Source organism: Carcharodon carcharias, chromosome 23 (genome assembly GCF_017639515.1).
Source record: "Carcharodon carcharias isolate sCarCar2 chromosome 23, sCarCar2.pri, whole genome shotgun sequence".
Lineage (NCBI taxonomy): Eukaryota > Metazoa > Chordata > Chondrichthyes > Lamniformes > Lamnidae > Carcharodon > Carcharodon carcharias.
This window is the reverse complement of record NC_054489.1, coordinates 982,127-1,001,298: the sequence shown is the minus strand read 5'-3', so window position 1 is coordinate 1,001,298 and position 19,172 is coordinate 982,127. Positions and strand designations below refer to the sequence as shown.

Genomic DNA, 19,172 nt, shown 5'->3' with positions numbered 1-19,172 from the left:
AGACTTCCATTAGAATTTAAGAACTTGCCTTCAGAACCGTCTGTTATTGGAGTCTGTCCTCGGGATAAGTTGAAAGTTCCATTCTCAGCATACGACACCTCAGTGTCAGAATGCTCAGAGTCTGAAATTTCCAGTTCCTTCGCTATTATGGAGTCATCAAGCTTTCCATGCAAGAAACAGGAGAGAGAGAAATAAGATTTTCACTGAATTCCAAAAACAAAAAAGGCTTGCCTTCATACAGCCTTTGATGACCACTGAACATCCCAAAGTGCTTTATAGGCAATGAAGTATTTTTGAAGTGGAGTCACTGTTGTAATGTAGAAAACATGGCAACTGATGTGTGCACAGCTGGCTCCCACAAACAATAAAGCAATAATGACCATGTGATCATGGAAAGCCCTTTGCAGAGGCTGCCATAAGAAAATGGTTTCAGCCTTATATTTGAATTTGAATTTACAAAAATAGCAAACGTATCACTTTAACCACTCACTAAAAGAAGAGCGATCTTAATTTAATTTCTAAATATGAACAATGATTTTTTGATCTCAGAGAATTTCTATTGAGTGTTATTCAGGGATTTGCTCTCTTAAAATGTCCAGGTGATTATTCTAGATTCCACAATAAAGCACAACTGAATCTCAATGAACAAGCTGCAAATCCACTATCCTCAGGGAGCTCAGACACTGAAGGATTTTTGACAAATTACAACTCAACCAATCTATTTCAAATATAACACTGGTATTTAAACTTCACAGCGAATTGTAAATATTTTGAAACATTTTTTTAAAGTTGGTGAGATGAGCAGAATGAGCAGTGCGGGTGGGGGGGCCTTCTTGAGGTGATAGAGCAGTGTTAGGGGAGGGCATTCCTGAGGAGAACAAGCAATGTGTGAGGTGATAGAGCAGTGTTAGGGGAGGGCATTCCTGAGGAGAACAAGCAATGTGTGGGGGCGGGGAGGGGGGGTGGGGGGTGGCAGTCTTCAGCAAGCGATGTTGTGGGGCGGAGGACTGAGAAGAGTGAGAGTAGTAGAGAAGGTGGCTGAGGACAATAAACAAGAAGTGGGGGAGGCCAAGGAGAGCACAAGGGGTGAGTATGAGTCACTCAGATACACATCAGTGCTTTCAGGAGAAAAACATGCTCTGTACCTTAGGGCAGAAGGCAGCCAACTCAGCTTCACTGTCACTTCCATCATCTGCAGTTCTGACAGCCATTGCTTGATGATGCACTGAAACAAACCAGAGAAAAGATACTGTGGTGTGTAACAACCATGTGGAGCTGCTCCTCCATTTTAGTATGTGCCCAGAATTTGCTGCAATGAGGCATTCTGCAACATGTGCCATTTGTTAAGACTTTTCTCCCCTCAAACTTGAGCTCAAAAATATTGTGCATTGCAAATTTGAAAAACTATGAGCCTAACAGGGCATCTGGGACCTTAGTTAACAATAACAACTTTCTATTTCCTTAGCTAATTAGATTTAAAGGAATGAGAAAGCAACAATAACAATGGTACAGGAAATAGTGAATTTGAATCAATCACAGACAGAAAAAGAAATAAAAAGATCGAGGGAAAAGGGACATTAATAAAAGATATTAAAATATCTCTCAAAACAATTTACTACCTGAAGGAAGCTCCACAGTTTCAAATATCTCCTTTCTAGGCCTAGAGGTTGAATGACATTGAATGCACACAAGTCTCATTAAAAGGGTCTTTTAATAGTTAGGTATCAGTCCAAATTTTCCAAGGCGAGTTTAATTGATAATTAATATGCAAATATAGCAATTTCTGAAAACACAGGGAGGCCGAGGGCAAGCTGGCTCTTTCACAAGGCTAATGGCAGAGCGGCGCAAATCATCCAGCAAATTTTGGCAATTCACAGATCTTCTCTTCCTTGCCACAAATTGCTGGATGATTTACATGGTATTCATGGCAAACACATTAAACTCATTGTTATTTTCCCAGTAACAACAGACAACCAGCACTGAATTGTAGGATGCAAATTTCAATAAATCATCATCCCTTACATTCGAGATCAATTTGGTTGTTCCTCACTGCATTCACATTTACTGATTGACTAGCTGCCCTCACAAAAGATACTGACAACTTCAATTTATTTCAGTTACAGGCTTTGCCATATGGTCTTGCTGATCTTCAGAAGGTGCAGGATTATGGTACACCTTGGGTTTAACAGACGAGCAAATTTATTAACCAAAGAATAAGCAAATTATATCAATAACTTTTTTTTTTTACGGAAGTCATGTTTATAGCTATTTTCTGAAATTAGTAGCAAAAACTAAATAGTTTAGAGCAAGAGTCATCAACTATGACATTAGGAATATTCTTTCATTGTCCCCATCTACAGGAGCTATCTGGTCCAACTCTGAATACTTGGATTTGAACAAGACCGATTTATACCTTCAAAATGCGATTGGGAGAGAGTAGTTTTAACCATCTCTTTAATTCAATTATGCTGACAATCAAATTTATTAATGAAGATACAACGCAAGATATTTGTATTTGAGTAACATGGTCCCTCCCTCAGACCAGGCTCAGTCAAACCAATTATTTCTACTGTATCAAGTTGGACATGATTTTTGAGCCCCTTCATATAGCATGCCAGAACAAAAGCTATTACACTAGGGTTCTGATGTGTCATACTTAATCCCAATCTACATTAGTTTTTATAAAATGCAATAGAGGTTTAGTCAGATGGTAATTAAAGACATGCCATTACCAAACGTTAATTTCACTGATCGCAAAGCTCTCCCCGTCCCGTTACTCACACTGTCGCTCCCGTTGTTTTGTCACCATGTATCCCTTCATGCTGAAATCCAGCCGCCTAAGCAAAGGTTCAATTCTGGCATAAATCTTTAGCCCCAATTGGTGATAAATAGCCAAGGGCCAGAGCAGTATGCCAATCACTGTGGGAAAAGAAATCATTCTTGAAAAAAATGAGTGACAAACTACAGCAGGGAGGCCGCAAAGGTTAAGCCAGGTTACTTGGCCACGAACAGATTTTCCTTCTGGATTCAAATAGCAGACAGGGTAACACTGCAGCATGGAAGAGTGTGGGAGTGAGTACCTTTAAAGTCAGTTGTCTTGGTATTTAATTCGGATGAGTAAAAATATTCATAAATGCACTTAGAAACCCTCCCTGCTTTATAGCATTACAACTATACAAGAGAATTAACTTCACAGGTAACAAGCTGCCCTACTATATTTCAATCCTTAGCCAAGTCACGGCAAACGTTTATTTTTAAGCAAGGATTCAATTATAAAGAAGAACAGCAGCAGTGAAGCTCCAGAACATTCCATTTTATTGCACCCTTATATAAAGCTTAGCTCCTTCACTCTGGAATGGTCAACTCTGAGCAGCTATTAGATATGTGACTGAGGTCAGATATGTCTTCAGTTCCTGAATATTGAGGCAGAACTGAAAATTGTGCATCAGCCGTGGCTCAGTTGGTAGCCCTTTTGCCTCAGAGTCAAAAGATTCTGATTTCAAGTCCCGCTCCAGGACCTGAATATAAAAGTTAAGGCTGACACTCCAATGCAGTACTGAGGGAGTGCTGCACTATTGGAGATGCTGTCTTTCAGATGAGATGTTAAACTGAGGCTCCATCTGCCCTTTCAGGTGGACTTAAAAGATCCTGTGGCACAATACTGAAGAGCAGGGGAATTATTCCCGGTGTCCTCGTCAATATTTATCCCTCAATCAACATTGCAAAAACAGGTTATCTGGTCATTACATATTTCTGTTTGCAGGAGCTTGCTGAGTGCAAATTGTCTGCTGCGTTTCTTACGCTACAGTAGTGACTACACTTCAAATATTTTTGTGCTGTAAAACACTTTGAGACATCCGGTGGTCATGAAAAGCACTATATAAATATATATCTGTTTTTTCTTTCCTTTTATAACAACTCAATTGTCCCAACCTGCTCCTGAATCTATGACCAGTCACGCTACCCACATTCTCTCACTGCCACATGCTGTTGCTGTCCACTGATGGTGTGTGATCTGTGACACCAAGCAGTAGCAGCGAGTGCTCAATATACCTGGGCTAAAGGCACAGAGCTACCATAGCTGTGAAAACGAATTTGTGATTGCTTTATTTGGGTTAGGGTGTTTGTGGACGTGGGGTGAAGAGGCTACTCATACATGCAGAAGGAAGTATGCATTATGGTGGATACAATCTAAGCACCACTGGGCTTATGAAAGAGCTGCTGTATTTCAGCTGCTCAATCAGAACACTGGTTTTCAAATTCACTGCAGATCACCAAGGACAGACCAATAGTAGGGAGTACAAAAGGCAAGTAAAAAGAAATCACTTGTACAGAATGAACTTATCTAGGACAAGTCAGATATATTAAAACTGCACTTACAGCTGACGTAGCACATGAGGAGACCAGGAATATAGCGTCCAATTACAGCCAGGAATGTGAACACACCAGAAGCTAAAAGGCAAAACTGAACAAAACAATCCAGATACAATTAATTCAGATCTTGCATACTGAGCTATTTTCCATTATGATTCCCACATCACTAGTAGCAGTATGGGATTTCCAGGGAAGGCACATTAACAGCTTCAGGTACTATGAGTTTCATCCTCCATTAAATCTAAGAGATCCTGAAGAGTTTAAAATCTTGCAATCAGACAGCTTACTGTCACTTTATCTCATCCACAGGTCTCCCAGCAAAACACCGCCTCCCATCTTCGCCCAACCTGTCCTACTCTCATTCACTCACCCATTTCTATCTACTCCCATCCTATCCTGCCCTCATCCACATCCTTACATATCCACCCTCTTATCCTCAACTATCAAGAGCTCCCTCCACTCTCCAACTTTTTCTCCCACCTATCCCATGCCTCTCCTTTCAAGCACCTTCTCACATTCACTTACCCCTGGCACCCTCATTGCCCACTCCCTTTGTCCATTCCCTCATCTACCACATGTCCTGGTGACTGCTGCACTACGGGCATTAATTGCAACAGAGCCACTGACCAGATGTTTAAAAAGAAATGCTGTCTTTTTAAAGACAACTTTGAAGTCATCTTTGGAGGGATTGTAATGCAGCTGATTTGAGGAATTTAAACTTTTCTAAATGTTTTCATGAAGAATGTAGAATGACTTGCTAAGAACATCTTACAATCATGGAACTCTCCAGAAGGCAATGGGGCCAATAGATTCCAAACACAATGGTGTCTTCTTTTAACAACAATGCACAATCTCTTGTATGATGGAGTAAACATAAGTACAAATAATCATTTGGTAGTACAGAACTTGAGTATTGCTAAAAATAAGAGACATGTTTAAGCTTTTCATCTTGCACTCATCAGGACACTTCACAAGAATACCAACATGAGGAGAAAACAACAATTTATACTGTATGTGAAGGGAATGCTGATTAGCTGGCAAGAGGCGCTGCCATGGAGAATGCGCTAGCGATGGTGACTGACAATTAGTTGCTCGGATTTCTGCAATCTGCATGCGCTAGATCAGCTAGGTACACTTTCAAGGATTCAGTGTCTTCAAGGTTGTGCCAGTTTTCATTTCCAAACGTATCGATAATGCTAAGTGAGACACTTTCCCACGATCGAGCAAGCGTTTATGCAAGGTCAGATTGAACAGATTGGTAATAGGGTTACTAACTTATGCCGTTCCCTACACTGCACTTGGTCGGAGGTGCACAAATCTCTTTAACTTTTCGATTTGATCTGTTTATGCCGCTATATTGCTTCAATAGATGACTGCGCCATAAACAGTGCCCATTTGAAATATGCCCGCACTATAAACTCACTTAAGCAGAAGCAGTTTGGCAGCACAATTAATGATGCCACTAAACACATAACAAATCTCTCTGTCAGGAAGATATAATTCTCAATGTTACCGGAATTTATTGTAAAATATTGGTATCTGTGTCTATATGTATCTGTGCCTGTGCATGTGCGAGACTTAATTGGATAAAAGACAGCTGGTCTGAAGGCGTTGATGTATAAAGAGAGAAGCTAGGGTTGAAATGTTCCATAGGTAAACATTGAGGTAAAGGGAACATTTGCATTTTTAAATAAACCAGACTAGATTGTTTTCAAAGGAGGAGTGAAGTGTGTCAACAAGCCAGGTGAAGTTCAGATACAATGTGTTTATTTTTCCCAAAAATTACTGGTAAAATGAGTATTATACTAAATTTTTATGATCAGACAGGTAAAGTTGAAAGACATAGTGAAACAATGAGTATTTGCATTCAAAGGGGAAAATATGTATAAAGGAACGAAGGGTGTGTGTAAGGGTAGGCATTTTAAGATCTAACAAGGGTGAAAAGCCTTCAGCATCTATGCCTCAAGCTGCTGTTTTCAAAGAACTGAAGAAAACTCACTGAATTCGACTGGTTCAGGGTATCATGTTTCTTTGCCTGGGTCTTTTAAAATCTGTGTGTCTTACTGTTGCCTTAACGAAAGTGTAACTGGAAGTCAGATGAAGTAGGGGATTTAGAAGTTATTATAATAGCAATTTGTAGACATATACATGTGCTTAAAATCATTTCTCTTATCAATAAGTGTTTAATCTAGTTTTGTAAAACCTATAAAACTTGGTGGTCTTATTACTACTGAATTCAAGGCATGCATCTCGAAATTTAGACAAACTGCAAAACACATTGTGGCAGTTGTTTCAAGTTTCCCTTTGGGATTTGAACAACTCAGCATTTACCATTGGCTGTGCCATAACACTGATCACGTACTCTCAGAAAGCGAGGAGTTTATTCTTGCACATGGTTTCAATTTTGGTGTGCCTTCATCCCAAGTCAAACAGGAAGAGGTATTTTCTAAGTTCAAACTCCTCTACTGTTAGGAAATAGAGACAGTTCAATAAGTTGTATTGGTATTTGTAGGTGTTAGGAATAAGTTTTAGCTTTAAAGTTTCAGTTTGATTTGTATTTCTGTGTGCTAAGAAAGGTAAAATGGAGTTTTAGTTTCACTTTAAAAAGGTGTTTGCATTTCTAATGAGAGTTTACAACTTAAGAAGTTAAGCAAACAAGAGTAGAAGAATTGGGCTGTTGCCTAGCAACAGGGGCCCAGAGAAGCAGGTCCCTCCCACAGACACAGAAAAACTAAATAAACAGCAGTTTTAAATTCAGTTTCAAGCCAGGACCCCAGAGAGACTGGGCACGGGGAGAGGGGGTTGCAGATTTCCCAAAAGGTCCCAAGGCCAAAGGAGTGAGATGGAAACGGGGGAAAGTCCCAAGCAGGCCAGGAACCTGGAAAAGGTCCTGTTAATGAAGTTAAGAGTGAGAGGCAGAAAGGCTTCAAGCTTCAGATTTAAAGAGACAAAAGCTGCAGAAAGCAGATTTAAAGCGAGAACAGCTTGCAAGAGGCAAGAAGGTTTCAAAGAAACAGCTGAAGGTCTGTAACTCTTTACTATGGGCATGTGAAGCAGTGGTACTGTTAACGGCTGAATCGGTATGAGAGAGTGCATGGAAAACAGGTTAGATACATGTGATGACCCAGGGAAGAGGAACATCAGCAAGAGAGCTTGAAACCCTGAAGGTGAAGCCTTGCAGAAGGAGTTGGAGAGAAAGTGTCGGGTTGGGAGAAGATTCCAAAGTGAGATCTTGGAGAGTGAAGATTGGAAGCCCTCATGTGAAAGATGGAGTGCACTGAGACCAGTTGGCTCACGTTGTAACAAGCTCTGGGGGGAGTTGAGGAGAGATCCATAGCATCCGGTTGAGGTGACATCTGTCGCTTGGTTTCAGAGTGTGGTGTGTCTGACCACAGATCGCCATAGGTGTACATAGACTTGTACTTACTGTGGACATTAAAGTATGTGATAGCTTTCGTAACTTGAGTTATCCTTGCAAATCTGTATATATCTGTAAAGGTATAGTTGTAGGTGAAGAAGTATTCCAATATAGTTCATCTTTTCTTGTTTAATAAATGTTTTATTCTTTTGATACAAGTTTATTCAGTAGCTACTCTCCATGTATCTAAACAAATAAAAATCAGGATCTATCAAACTGGATTCCACTCTGGGATCAGGCTTGTCCAAGGGTAACCTCAGCTGGGATCATAAAACTACTCCTAACTATTGAGCCACAAACCAGAGTCCACTGAAGGCGCCAAATCTTTAAAAGCGCGCTTAGCTAATCTAGTGTATGCATATTGCTGGATTCCAAACAACTTACTGTCAGTTACCATCACTGGTGCATTCTCCATGACAACGCCTCTTGCCAACCAATCAGCACTTTCACATACAGTATAAATTGATGTTTTCCCCTTATATTGGTAGTCTTGCCAAGTGTCCTGATGAGTGCAAGACGAAAAGCTTAGACATGTATTTTTTTCAGCAACACTCAAATATAAGTACTTTAAAATCAGAATAATGAACTTCTCCAAAATTACAGTAACCTGATAACCTGTTCAACAAAGCTCTTACCTTGCCAGGATTCTGTTTTTTAAAATGGTACAAGTTCTTCAAGAACCTCTCTGCACTGAGTGACAGCTCTGCCATTCTGTGACAAAGTTCAGGAACGCTGAGTAGTTTTGGGTGAACAAGGCCCCAGCTGCATGTGAATAAAGGGCCACAGTATGTGTTAGAACACCTTCAAAACAGATGCTCACCTACAAACACAATCTAAAATGAGCTGTAGCAACGACGAGTTGTAACAGACTATAGCTACAGATACTAGTACATCGTCAGAGGAAGGGTCAGGGACTCGGTCCACATAATACCTTGTGCCCCAGATATCACCACCAGCCTAGAGGACAGGAACTGTTTCTGATCCAGGGCCCAGTCTGAGAAAAGGGGATGGTTTTGGGGCTGACCTGCAGCCATTTGTGTGAATCAGAATGTTTTGAGGATCACACAATCAGCAATGGTTTATTTAATACACCAAGAGCCATGAATTAGGACTATTTTAGTCCCCCAAAAGATGATTTTTAACAAGTGTCACTTTGTAACAATGCTTACTAAATATTCCAGAATATTATAGTTATGAGCAATTCTCAGTCACTAGGTCTTTCAAGGCTGTAATATTAAAGGTAGCGTTCCAGCAATTACTTCCTTACCATCCAACCCTGTTCCACCGCAGTGTTACACCTTATTACATCAGCTCAGTGGTAGCCCAAATATATTAAAATTCCCGTTAAATTTGTTGCAAGTAAAATTGACATTGTGACAATTAACTCACATTTGTCGAGCCTTTAATATAGTAAAACGTCCCAAGCTAGGAAGATAAGCAGACAGTGGCTGTGGAAATTCACAATAGTTTAAAATATTTTGACATAAAACCAGGATTGTTGAGCAGGTTTTGTCCAATCATTGTGTCCCGTACAATGTTGTACACTAGCCATTTTATGCTGTTGCTATACAGTGGCAACACAAATGGTATTCTCCACTTACAGGATATGCTGCCTTCAAGCCAAAAGGATGTTCTGTTTATCGTACAAAAGGGTAAGAGAGAGGCAAAAGTGGACATTGGGCCGCTGGAAAATGACACTGGAGTAGTAGTAGTGGGGAACAAAGAAATGGTGGAGGAACTGAATAGGTACTTTGCGTCAGTCTTCACAGTGGAAGACACGGGTGACATCCCCAAAGTTCAAGAGAGTCGGGGGACAGAGGTGAGTATGGTGGCCATTACCAAGGAGAAGGTGCTAGGAAAACTGAAAGGTCTGAAGGTGGATAAATCACCTGGACCAGATGGATTACACCCCAGAGTTCTGAAGGAGATAGCTGAAGAGATAGTGGAGGCGTTAGCGGTGATCCTTCAGGAATCACTCGAGTCAAGGAGGGTCCCAGAGGACTGGAAAATCGCTAATGTAACCCCCTGTTTAAGAAGGGAGTGAGGCAAAAGACGGGAAATTACAGGCCGATTAGCCTGATCTCAGTCGTTGGTAAGATTTTAGGATCCATTATTAAGGATAAGATTTCAGAATACTTGGAAGTGCATGGTAAAACCGGGCAAAGTCAGCATGGTTTCATCAAGGGGAGGTCATGCCTGACAAATCTGTTAGAATTCTTTGAGGAGGTAACGAGTAGGTTAGACAAAGGAGAGCCAATGGATGTTATCTACTTGGACTTCCAGAAGGCCTTTGACAAGGTGCCGCACAGGAGGCTGCTCAGTAAGATAAGAGCCCATGGTGTTACAGGCAAGGTACTAGCATGGATAGAAGGTTGGCTGTCTGGCAAGAGGCAGAGAGTGGGGATAAGGGGGTCCTTCTCAGGATGGCAGTGGAGTTCCGCAGGGGTCAGTGTTGGGACCACAACTTTTCACTTTATACATTAATGATCTAGATGAAGGAACTGAGGGCATCCTATCTAAGTTTACAGATGATACAAAGATAGGTGGAGGGACAGGTAGTATTGAGGAGGCGGGGAGACTGCAGAAGGATTTGAACAGGTTAGGAGAATGGGCAAAGAAGTGGCAGATGGAATACAATGGGGAAGTGTGAGGTCATGCACTTTGGTAGGAAGAATAGAGGCCTAGGCTATTTTCTAAATGGGGAGAGAATTCAGAAGTCTGGAGTGCAAAGGGACTTGGGAGTCCTAGTCCAGGATTCTCTTAACGTTAACTTGCAGGTTGAGTCGATAGTTAGAAAGGCAAATGCAATGTTGACATTTATTTCGAGAGGACTAGAATATAAAAGCAGGGATGTGCTGCTCAGGCTTTAAAAGGTTCTGGTCAGACCACATTTAGAATATTGTGTGCAATTTTGGGCCCCATATCTCAGGAGGGATGTTCTGGCCCTGGAGAGGGTCCAGAGGAGGTTCACGAGAACGATCCCAGGAATGAAAGGCTTAACATATGAGGAACGTTTGAGGACTCTGGGTCTATACTCGATGGAGTTTAGAAGGAGGGGGGATCTGATTGAAACTTACAGAATACTGAAAGGCCTGGATAGAGTGGATGTGGGGAAGATGTTTCCATTAGTAGGAGAGACTAGCACCCGAGGGCACAGCCTCAGAGTAAAGGGAAGACCTTTTAGAACAGAGATGAGGAGAAACTTCTTTAGCCAGAGAAAGGTGAATCTATGGAATTCATTGCCACAGAAGGCTGTGGAGGCCAGGTCATTGAGTGTATTTAAGACCGAGATAGGTTCTTGATTGGTAAGGGGATCAAAGGTTACGGGGAGAATGGGGTTGAGAAACTTATCAGCCATGATTGAATGGTGGAGCCGACTTGAATGGCCTAATTTCTGCTCTATGTCTTATGAATTTCAGTGCTGGTGTGATGCCAGGTATATTGACTGGACGTCCTAATGATTGACAGATCTTATCAAATAGCACATCCCTTCGGCTGTTCGCAACAGGCAAAGTATTAACCGCACTCAACCAGCCCGTCCTTGCAAAACTCAAAAGGGTGTCCAACATTAGATGTGATTCCACAATTGGGCAACACCCACTGAACAATCCTGATTGTGCTAAGAATTACAGTGAAAACCAATTTAAGATTGTCAGTTGGGCACACAGTGTGGCCCACTTACGCATGCTAGAAGCCACATATATTCACACACAGGGCACTGTCTTTTGCAGGCAGAAGGAAAGTGTCCACACTTGGCACCTTTTTCAACTTAACAAAAGCTTTGGAGACAGTCATTCCCTAGTTCATTCCCCAGGGCAATGCCTTGACCAATCAGAGCCCACCTGCCCAGTTTGAATTTGAACAAAGCCGGCAGTTAAATGTTCCATGTTGCATTCTGTACGGCAAAGCCTCCACCAATCAGAGTCCACTTGCCAACCAATCAGCACTCTCTTCTCATGCAGTATGAACTGTTGTTCCCCTGTTATAGTCAGTAATTTCTTGCGAGCTATCCTGCTGAGTGCAAGCCGAAAAGTTTTAATGGCATGTCTTTTTCAGCCAAGGTACATTTCTCAATCCAGAGCAAGGTATGAAGTGGATTATAATCCTAGCCCCTTTCTGGGACTATTCCAGATCAGGCAAACTCCTTGGATGATCACTCTCACTTAAGATTGAGAAAGACAGCCTCCACAGACACTTAATTGGGTCCAAAGAACTGATCCAACTCTTCCTGGAGGAACCGCCAGAGAATATTACTGTCCTCGGTTAGCCATTTTAATATGTTTTAGCAAGATTATAACATCCCGAACATTACAAGGGTCCAGGCATTTCTCCTCAACAATGTAATTCTCCATTTTAGTGTGTAGGGAGATGGGTTTTCAAGTTTGGATACTGAAGGCTATACGAGACAAAATATTTTCCAAATTATGTAAAAGTTTATTAAAGAACCAAACATGCAATTCACTTTTGATGTTAATTGCAACATAAATAGTTCTAGGGAAAGAAAGTATAATCCTGTTTCTAATAGAGAATCCATGTCTTATTAATGCTACAGAAAGATATTTAAGAGATCCAAAGTAGATTTTACCTTAAATCCCCGAGTCTGGCAAGATACCTCTATTTCAATAAAGAGAAGCAGAATATTTCTTAAACGGTGAGATGTTGGGAAGTGTTGATGTCCAAAGGGACCTGAGTGCCCTTGTTCATGAGTCATGAAAAACTAGCATGTACATTCAGCAATCAATAAGGAAGGCAAATGATTATGTTGGCCTCCATTGCAAGAGGGTTTGAGTACAGGAGTAAAGATGTCTTTGTTGCAATTGTATAGAGCCCTGGTGAGACAGCACCTGGAGTATTGTATACAGTTTTGGTCCCTTTATCTCAGGAAGGCTATACATGCTATGGAGCAAGTGCAACAGAGGATCACCAGACTAATCCCTGGGAAGGCTGGAATGTCTTATGAGGGAGGATTGAGGAAACTGGGCCTTTATTTTCTAGAATTTCAAAGAATGAGACGGGGTCTCATTGAAACTTTCAAAATTCTTACAGAGCATGCCTGAGTAGATGTAGATCACCCTGTAGACTCAAACTGGGTGGTGAGTCTAGAATCAGAGGGTACAGTCTCAGAATAAGGGCCAGGCTATTTAGGACTGAGGGGAGGAGAAATTTCTTCACTCAGTCTTTGGAATTTGCTATGCCAGAGGGCTGTGGAAGCTCAACCATTGAGCATGTTCAGAAATCGTGGAATTTCTGGATACTAATAGTAGAAAAGAATATGGGGATAGTGCAGGAAAGTGGTATTGAGGTAGATGAACAATCATGATCTAATTGAATTGTGGAGCAGGCTCCACAGGCCTACTCCTTCTCCTATACTCCTAACTATCATCACTACAATCCAGCAGCTATGCCTTTACCTTGAAGCATGCTGGAGTGAATCCAATGAATCTAAAAAGTAATACCATAAAAGAACTGAGCCAGCTGGAAGCATGTTGAGCGCTCATGTTGTCAATATCCTTTGTTTTCATCAACATCCTTCATTTTAATCAACATCCTTCAAGCAAACAGGATAACGACAGGTGCAGCCAGTAGTCACTACACTCAGTTTCCAGGATTCAGTTGACAAGTTATTTAGGGTCATCCTTAAGGTTATCCATTGTTAGACTGTGTTATCTTACAATTTATCAACATCTTGCTGATGTGATTTAGAAGTCAGTTCCTGTTTTTTTCAGAACTGTCGTGTTTAGAAAATATACCATATTATATGCCACAGAATGTTTTGTCCTTAAGCACACAATTATGCCTAGGCATGTTTATAAACTTCTTGAAACTTTGTCCATCAAATTAACTCTGCTTTTAATTATTAATCCCTATTTCATAGGATAATCACTATTTTAATCTTATAACTCCTTATCTATAGCTGGATTCTCTTATAACTCTGTATTTATAACTGCATTCCTTCACAGGTGCACAGTTTCATCCTCTGGACTAAATGCTAGCATAAATGGAAGTGTATGAAATTTGAGACAACCTACTGACATGGGTAGGGAATTGGAGATGAAAGTTGGGATAATGGTTATGTATTCCAATTGGCAGGGTGTGACTACAGGTGTCCCCCAGGAATTTGTACTGGGGCCTCAGCTTTTCACCATATTAATAAATGATTTAGTAAAGGAACAGGGAGCCATATATCCAAGTCTGCTGATGACCAGACAGGACACATAGTAAATATTACAAATGGGGGCAAGAGGTTTCAAGGGGCCATTGGCAGATTAAGTGAGTGGATAAAATTGTACCAAATGGAGTTCAATGTGGGAAAGTGCAGGTCAACAATTTACAACTCAAGAGAGATAGCTCAGAGTATTTTCTAGATGGCGAGAAGATAGGAACTTTGGAGCAGCAGAGAGATATAGGGAGTCCAAAAACAGAAATTACTAAAAGATAAAAGCAAAATACTGCGGATGCTGGAAATCCAGAACAAAAATACTTGGAAAAACTCAGCAGCTCTGACAGCATGTGTGGAGAGGGATACAGTTGACCTTTCGAGTCCATATGACCCTTCATCAGAACTAAGACATACAGAAATGAGATGAAATATAAGCTGGTAGAAGGGGGTGGGACAGTAGAGCTAGCTAGGGGGCCAGTGATAGGTGGAGGCCAAGAAGAAACTGCCAAAGATGTTATAGACAAAAGGACAAAGGGGTGTTGACGGTGGTGATATTATCTAAAGGATGTGCTAATGGGGACATTACTAAAAGATGGTGGACAGTATAAAAATAATTTAATAAGTTAATGGAAACTTGGCTTTTATCTCAAAAGAGTTGAAATACAAAGATGTGGAAGTTATGTTTCAGTTGCATAAAATTTTGATTAAACTCCATCATCAGTGCTGCATTCAGTTCTGGGCACCACACCTCAGGGAGGATAAGAACATGGGAACTTAATAAATAGGAGCAAGGAGTAGACCACATGACCCCTCGAGCATGCTCCATCATTCAATTCAATCATAAATTATCTTGTGCCTCTAATCCACTTTCCCATCTGCTTTCAGATCCCTTGTTACCATGAGACACCAAAAGTCTGTCTACTTCAGCCTTAAATATACTCAGTGTTGGTGAATTCTGCCCTCTGGGGCAGAATTTCAAAGATTGAGTGAAGAAAAGTCTCCTTATCTCAGTCCTAAATGATCGACCCCTTTTCCTGAGATTGTGACCCCATGTTCTACATTCCCCAGCTAAACTTGGAGAGCGCACGCACAATTTATTCAGCCTCTCATCATAAGACAATCCTCTCATCCAGGAACCAATCTAGTGAACGTTTGCTGTACCACCTCCAATGCTAGTATATCCTTTCTTAAATATGGAAACCAAAACTGTGCAGTGCGCCAAGTGTGCTCTCACTAAAACCCTGTACAACAGTAGCAAGATTTCCTTATTCTTGTACTCCAAACCCCTTGTACTAAAGGCCAACATGCCATAAGCTTCCTAATTGCTTGCTGTACCTGCATGCTAACTTTGAGCGCACTAAGTCTAAGTACTAACATTTAGAGGTGCCACACCTTTAAAAAAAATGTTTTTTTTGTTCTTACTACCAAAGTGAATAACTTCCCCACATTATACTCTATCTGCCACCTTGTTGCCCTCTCACACAACCTGTCCATATCTCTTTGCAGCCTCTTTTGTCACAGCTTATATTCCCATCTAGTTTTGTGCCACCAGCAAACATAGATACATCATTCTCGATTTCATTGTCCAAGTTATTGGGCTAGATCTTCCGATCATCATCTATCATGTTAATAATATTACCCCAAATGCCATCTTGTGTGGCACCTTATCAAATGCCATTTGGAAGTCTAAGTATACTACATATCTACTGGTTCCTTTTTTCTATTCTCCTAGTTACATTCTCAAAAAAACTTTAATAAATTTGTCAAACAGAATTCCCCTTTCGTAAAACTACGACGACTTTGTCTTCTCATACTGTAATTTTCCAATTGCATTGTTAAAACGTCCTTAATTATAGGTTCCAGCATTTTCCTGACGACTGGAATCTGGCTAATAGGCCTGTAATTCCCTGTTTTCCCTTTCCCTCCTTTCCTGAATAGAAAAATTACATTTGTGAACTTCCAAGCCATTGGGATTGTTCTAGAGCCTAGGGAATTTTGGAAAGTCATTACCAGTGCATCCACAATCTCTGGAGCTACTTCTTTTAAAACCCTAGGATGTACACTAGCAGGGCCTTTGAATTTGTCAGCTTTTAGTCCCTTAAGTTTCTCCAATTTTTTTTCTGATGACATTAATTATCTTATGTTCCTCATTCTCACTAGCTCCTTGGTTGCCCTTAATTTGCATCTTATACTGTGAAGATGTTAAACAAATATTTGCTGTCTGTCTTTCATTTCTTAGTTCCCTATATTTTTTTCTGCCTCTAATGGGTCAATGTTTACTTTAGGTGCTCTCCTTTTTATATATTTGTAAAAGCTCTTACAATCTGTTTTTATAGTCCAAGCTAGTTTAGACCTATATTCTATTTTTTCAGGTTCTATATATGGGCCTTGGGAAGATGGGAGGACGGGGGTAGGTGGTGGGGGGGAAAATGGGTAGTGCAGCACACATTCATCAGAAAGAAACAGACAAAAAAAGTGTTGAATTATGAGGACAGGTTACATTATCTTGGCTTATATTCCCTTCAGTATGGAATGTTGTGGTCTGATTGAAGTGTCTAAGATAATAGCATAGAGAGAAATTCTTGGGAAGATCAGAGCAAGATAGTATTGTCACGACCCACTGGGATAATGCGCTGTAATATCAAGCCACACTGTTCTCTGAGCTGTGGCAAATGTGATCAAACCACCAGATTTCCCCAATTCTACCTAAATGTTTAATTTAAGTTAACAGAATACAAGTACCAGGTTTGTAAACTTAATAAGTAACTGTTTATTGACCAAACTGTCATTAACCAGTAGCAAAAGAAAGAAATATGAACTGCTAATTTCTAACACTATAGCCTAAACTCTACTCCCTTCTTAAGTCCCTATTCCCACACATACAAGACACATAAGACACGCAAAAACATGGATTTTAAGGATGGGATAAAACAGCTCAATAGCACCAATTCTGGAGTACAGGATTTGATAGGTTGATTTTGATCGATGTCTTCCAGATTCCTTTCAGTTCTTATTGATGATGAGGTAGACTTCCAGCACTTTTACTATTTAGTTCACTGGTTGAGCACTTGCCTTTCAATTTCTCAAACAGTGATTTTCCCCTTTGCCTCTTGACAAGGGTTTTCAGAGAGAGACCAGATTATAGAGAGATGAGAAGAAAAGCCAGCTAGCTATTATTGTGGAATTACTGGAATCTTCCACACACAGGAGAAAGAGGTTTTAGGTCTTGTTCTTTTCAGGCTAGGAGCTATTCAGCTGCACTGCTTCTCACACAAAACCTGGTCACCTGGTCAGGAGCCAATCAAAATGCTGTTGTCAGGCAGCTGCCTTGGTCCAGAGCTCCTTTCTGGCACCATCCTGTCTTTCATAGCACATTCTGTTCCAGGGCTACAACATTGTATTTATCTGCCATCCTTTTCCAGTGGACACATATTTCAAACTGCAGCCATTGTAATTTTAATCCGCAGTCCAACAGAAAATAAAAAACGATATGTTCCATACAGTATAACCTAAAAAGACAGAACTGAGCCATTTAGTGCTGATGTCATGAAGCACTTCTTCGTGCAAATGGTAATGGAACTCTGGAAATCTCTTCTCAAAAATCTTTTGAGGCTTGGAGTCAATTGAAAATTTCAAAACAAAGTGCTAGATTTTGATGAGGTAAGGTTATTAAGGATTCTTGAATCATGACAGTTAGATGATGTTAAGGTACACATCAGCCATAATCCAACTGAATGACAGAACAGACTTGAGGGATTGAATGGCCTCCTCCTGTACTCAAGCTCCTACATGGCAGCAAAACTGCACTTCATTAAAAAATATAAATCTGCTTCAGTTTCAACTCAAAACTTTATCCTTATTAACAGAATAAACGGTCATATTCAGTATAAAGCACATAATTCATGCATTATGTTAAATCTTTTAAAATACATAAGAAGCAAAATGTGTTTCTATACCTTTCAGCATCACTGTCCTCCATGTGGGTCACTAAAAAAGAACAAGTTGTCAGTTCATTAGTAATAGATCACTAAGTTAACTAAATCATTAACTTAGGCATGCTATATTGCCAACCAACCCAGTATATTTGAGGTGGAATATCTCTGGCTTCTTATTTATGGGATATAAACAGCAACCAAAGTGAGTTTCCCCTAAAGGTAGAAGGTTTAAAAACAGCCTGCAGCAAAATAACTGAAAGGAGACACTTCTTTCTACAACAACTTCTGTTTATATAGCACCTTTAACACAATCAAAGTAATAATTATAGTTCTAAGGTGCTTCACAGGCGCATTACTAAAGAAAAAGTACGACATTGAGCTACGTAAGGAAATATTGGGTCAGCTGATCAAAAACTTGGTCAAAGAGTTAGGTTTTAAGGAGTGTCTTAAAGGGTGAAAGCGAGGTAAAGGGACAGAAGGTGTAGGGAGGGAACCCCAGAGCTTGGGGCCCAGGAAACTGAAGGCCACCAATTGGTGGAATAATTATAATTTGGAATGCACATGAGGCCAGAATTAGAGGAGTGGAGATATTTCAGAGGGCTGTGGTGTTAGAGAAGTTTGTTTTCCTTTATTCTTTCATGGGATGTGGGCATCACTGGCAAAGCCAGCATTTATTGCCCATCCCTAATTGCCCTTGAATGGAGTGGCTTGCTGTAAAAACAAGTCCCATTTCAGAGGGCAGATGAGAGTCAAACGCATTGCTGTAGGTCTGAGGTCACATGTAGGCCAGACCAGGTAAGGATGGCAGATTTCCTTCCCTAAAAGACATAGTGAACCAGATGGGCTTTTAGAACAATTAATGATAGTTTCATGGTCACCATTACCAAGACTAGCTTTCCAATTCCAGATTTTATTAACTTAATTCAAATTCCACTAGTTGTTTACATCCCAGAGCTTTAGCCTCGGCCTCTGGATTACAAGTCCAGTGATATTGCCACTATGCCACCATCTCCCCATAAAGAAATAGCGAGGGAAAATGCTGTGGAGGGATTTGAAAACAAAAATGAGAATTTTAAAATCAAGATATTGCTTGACCAGGAGCCTGGTTCTGTACTGCTCAATAAATATCTCTGACTAAGTATGTACAGCGGAACCAGTGTAGCCAGGCACTAATTTTAGTAGAAAGCGGCTTTACAAACACAATACAGGTAAAGGTACTTCGAAGGGTCATGAGGACTCGAAACGTCAACTCTTTTCTTCTCCGCCGATGCTGCCAGACCTGCTG

At 40.6% G+C, this 19,172-nt stretch overlaps 2 protein-coding genes across 9 annotated transcripts in view; both read right to left on the bottom strand.

The window, feature by feature from the left end:
- Positions 1-19,172, bottom strand: part of cntnap1 (contactin associated protein 1) — a 1,152,571-nt gene that overhangs the window by 497,673 nt on the left and 635,726 nt on the right. The window lies entirely within an intron of this gene.
- retreg3 (reticulophagy regulator family member 3) overlaps positions 1-19,172 on the bottom strand; it is a 49,126-nt gene that overhangs the window by 9,837 nt on the left and 20,117 nt on the right. For all 4 annotated transcript variants that reach the window (XM_041173319.1, XM_041173321.1, XM_041173320.1 and 1 more), the window contains 6 exons: positions 17,909-17,939; positions 8,428-8,554; positions 4,381-4,465; positions 2,782-2,919; positions 1,146-1,225; positions 29-161 (listed from right to left, as the gene is read on the bottom strand). In XM_041173319.1, the coding sequence (XP_041029253.1) occupies positions 29-161; positions 1,146-1,225; positions 2,782-2,919; positions 4,381-4,465; positions 8,428-8,554; positions 17,909-17,939 (594 nt within the window). The remainder of the gene's footprint in view (positions 1-28; positions 162-1,145; positions 1,226-2,781; positions 2,920-4,380; positions 4,466-8,427; positions 8,555-17,908; positions 17,940-19,172) is intronic.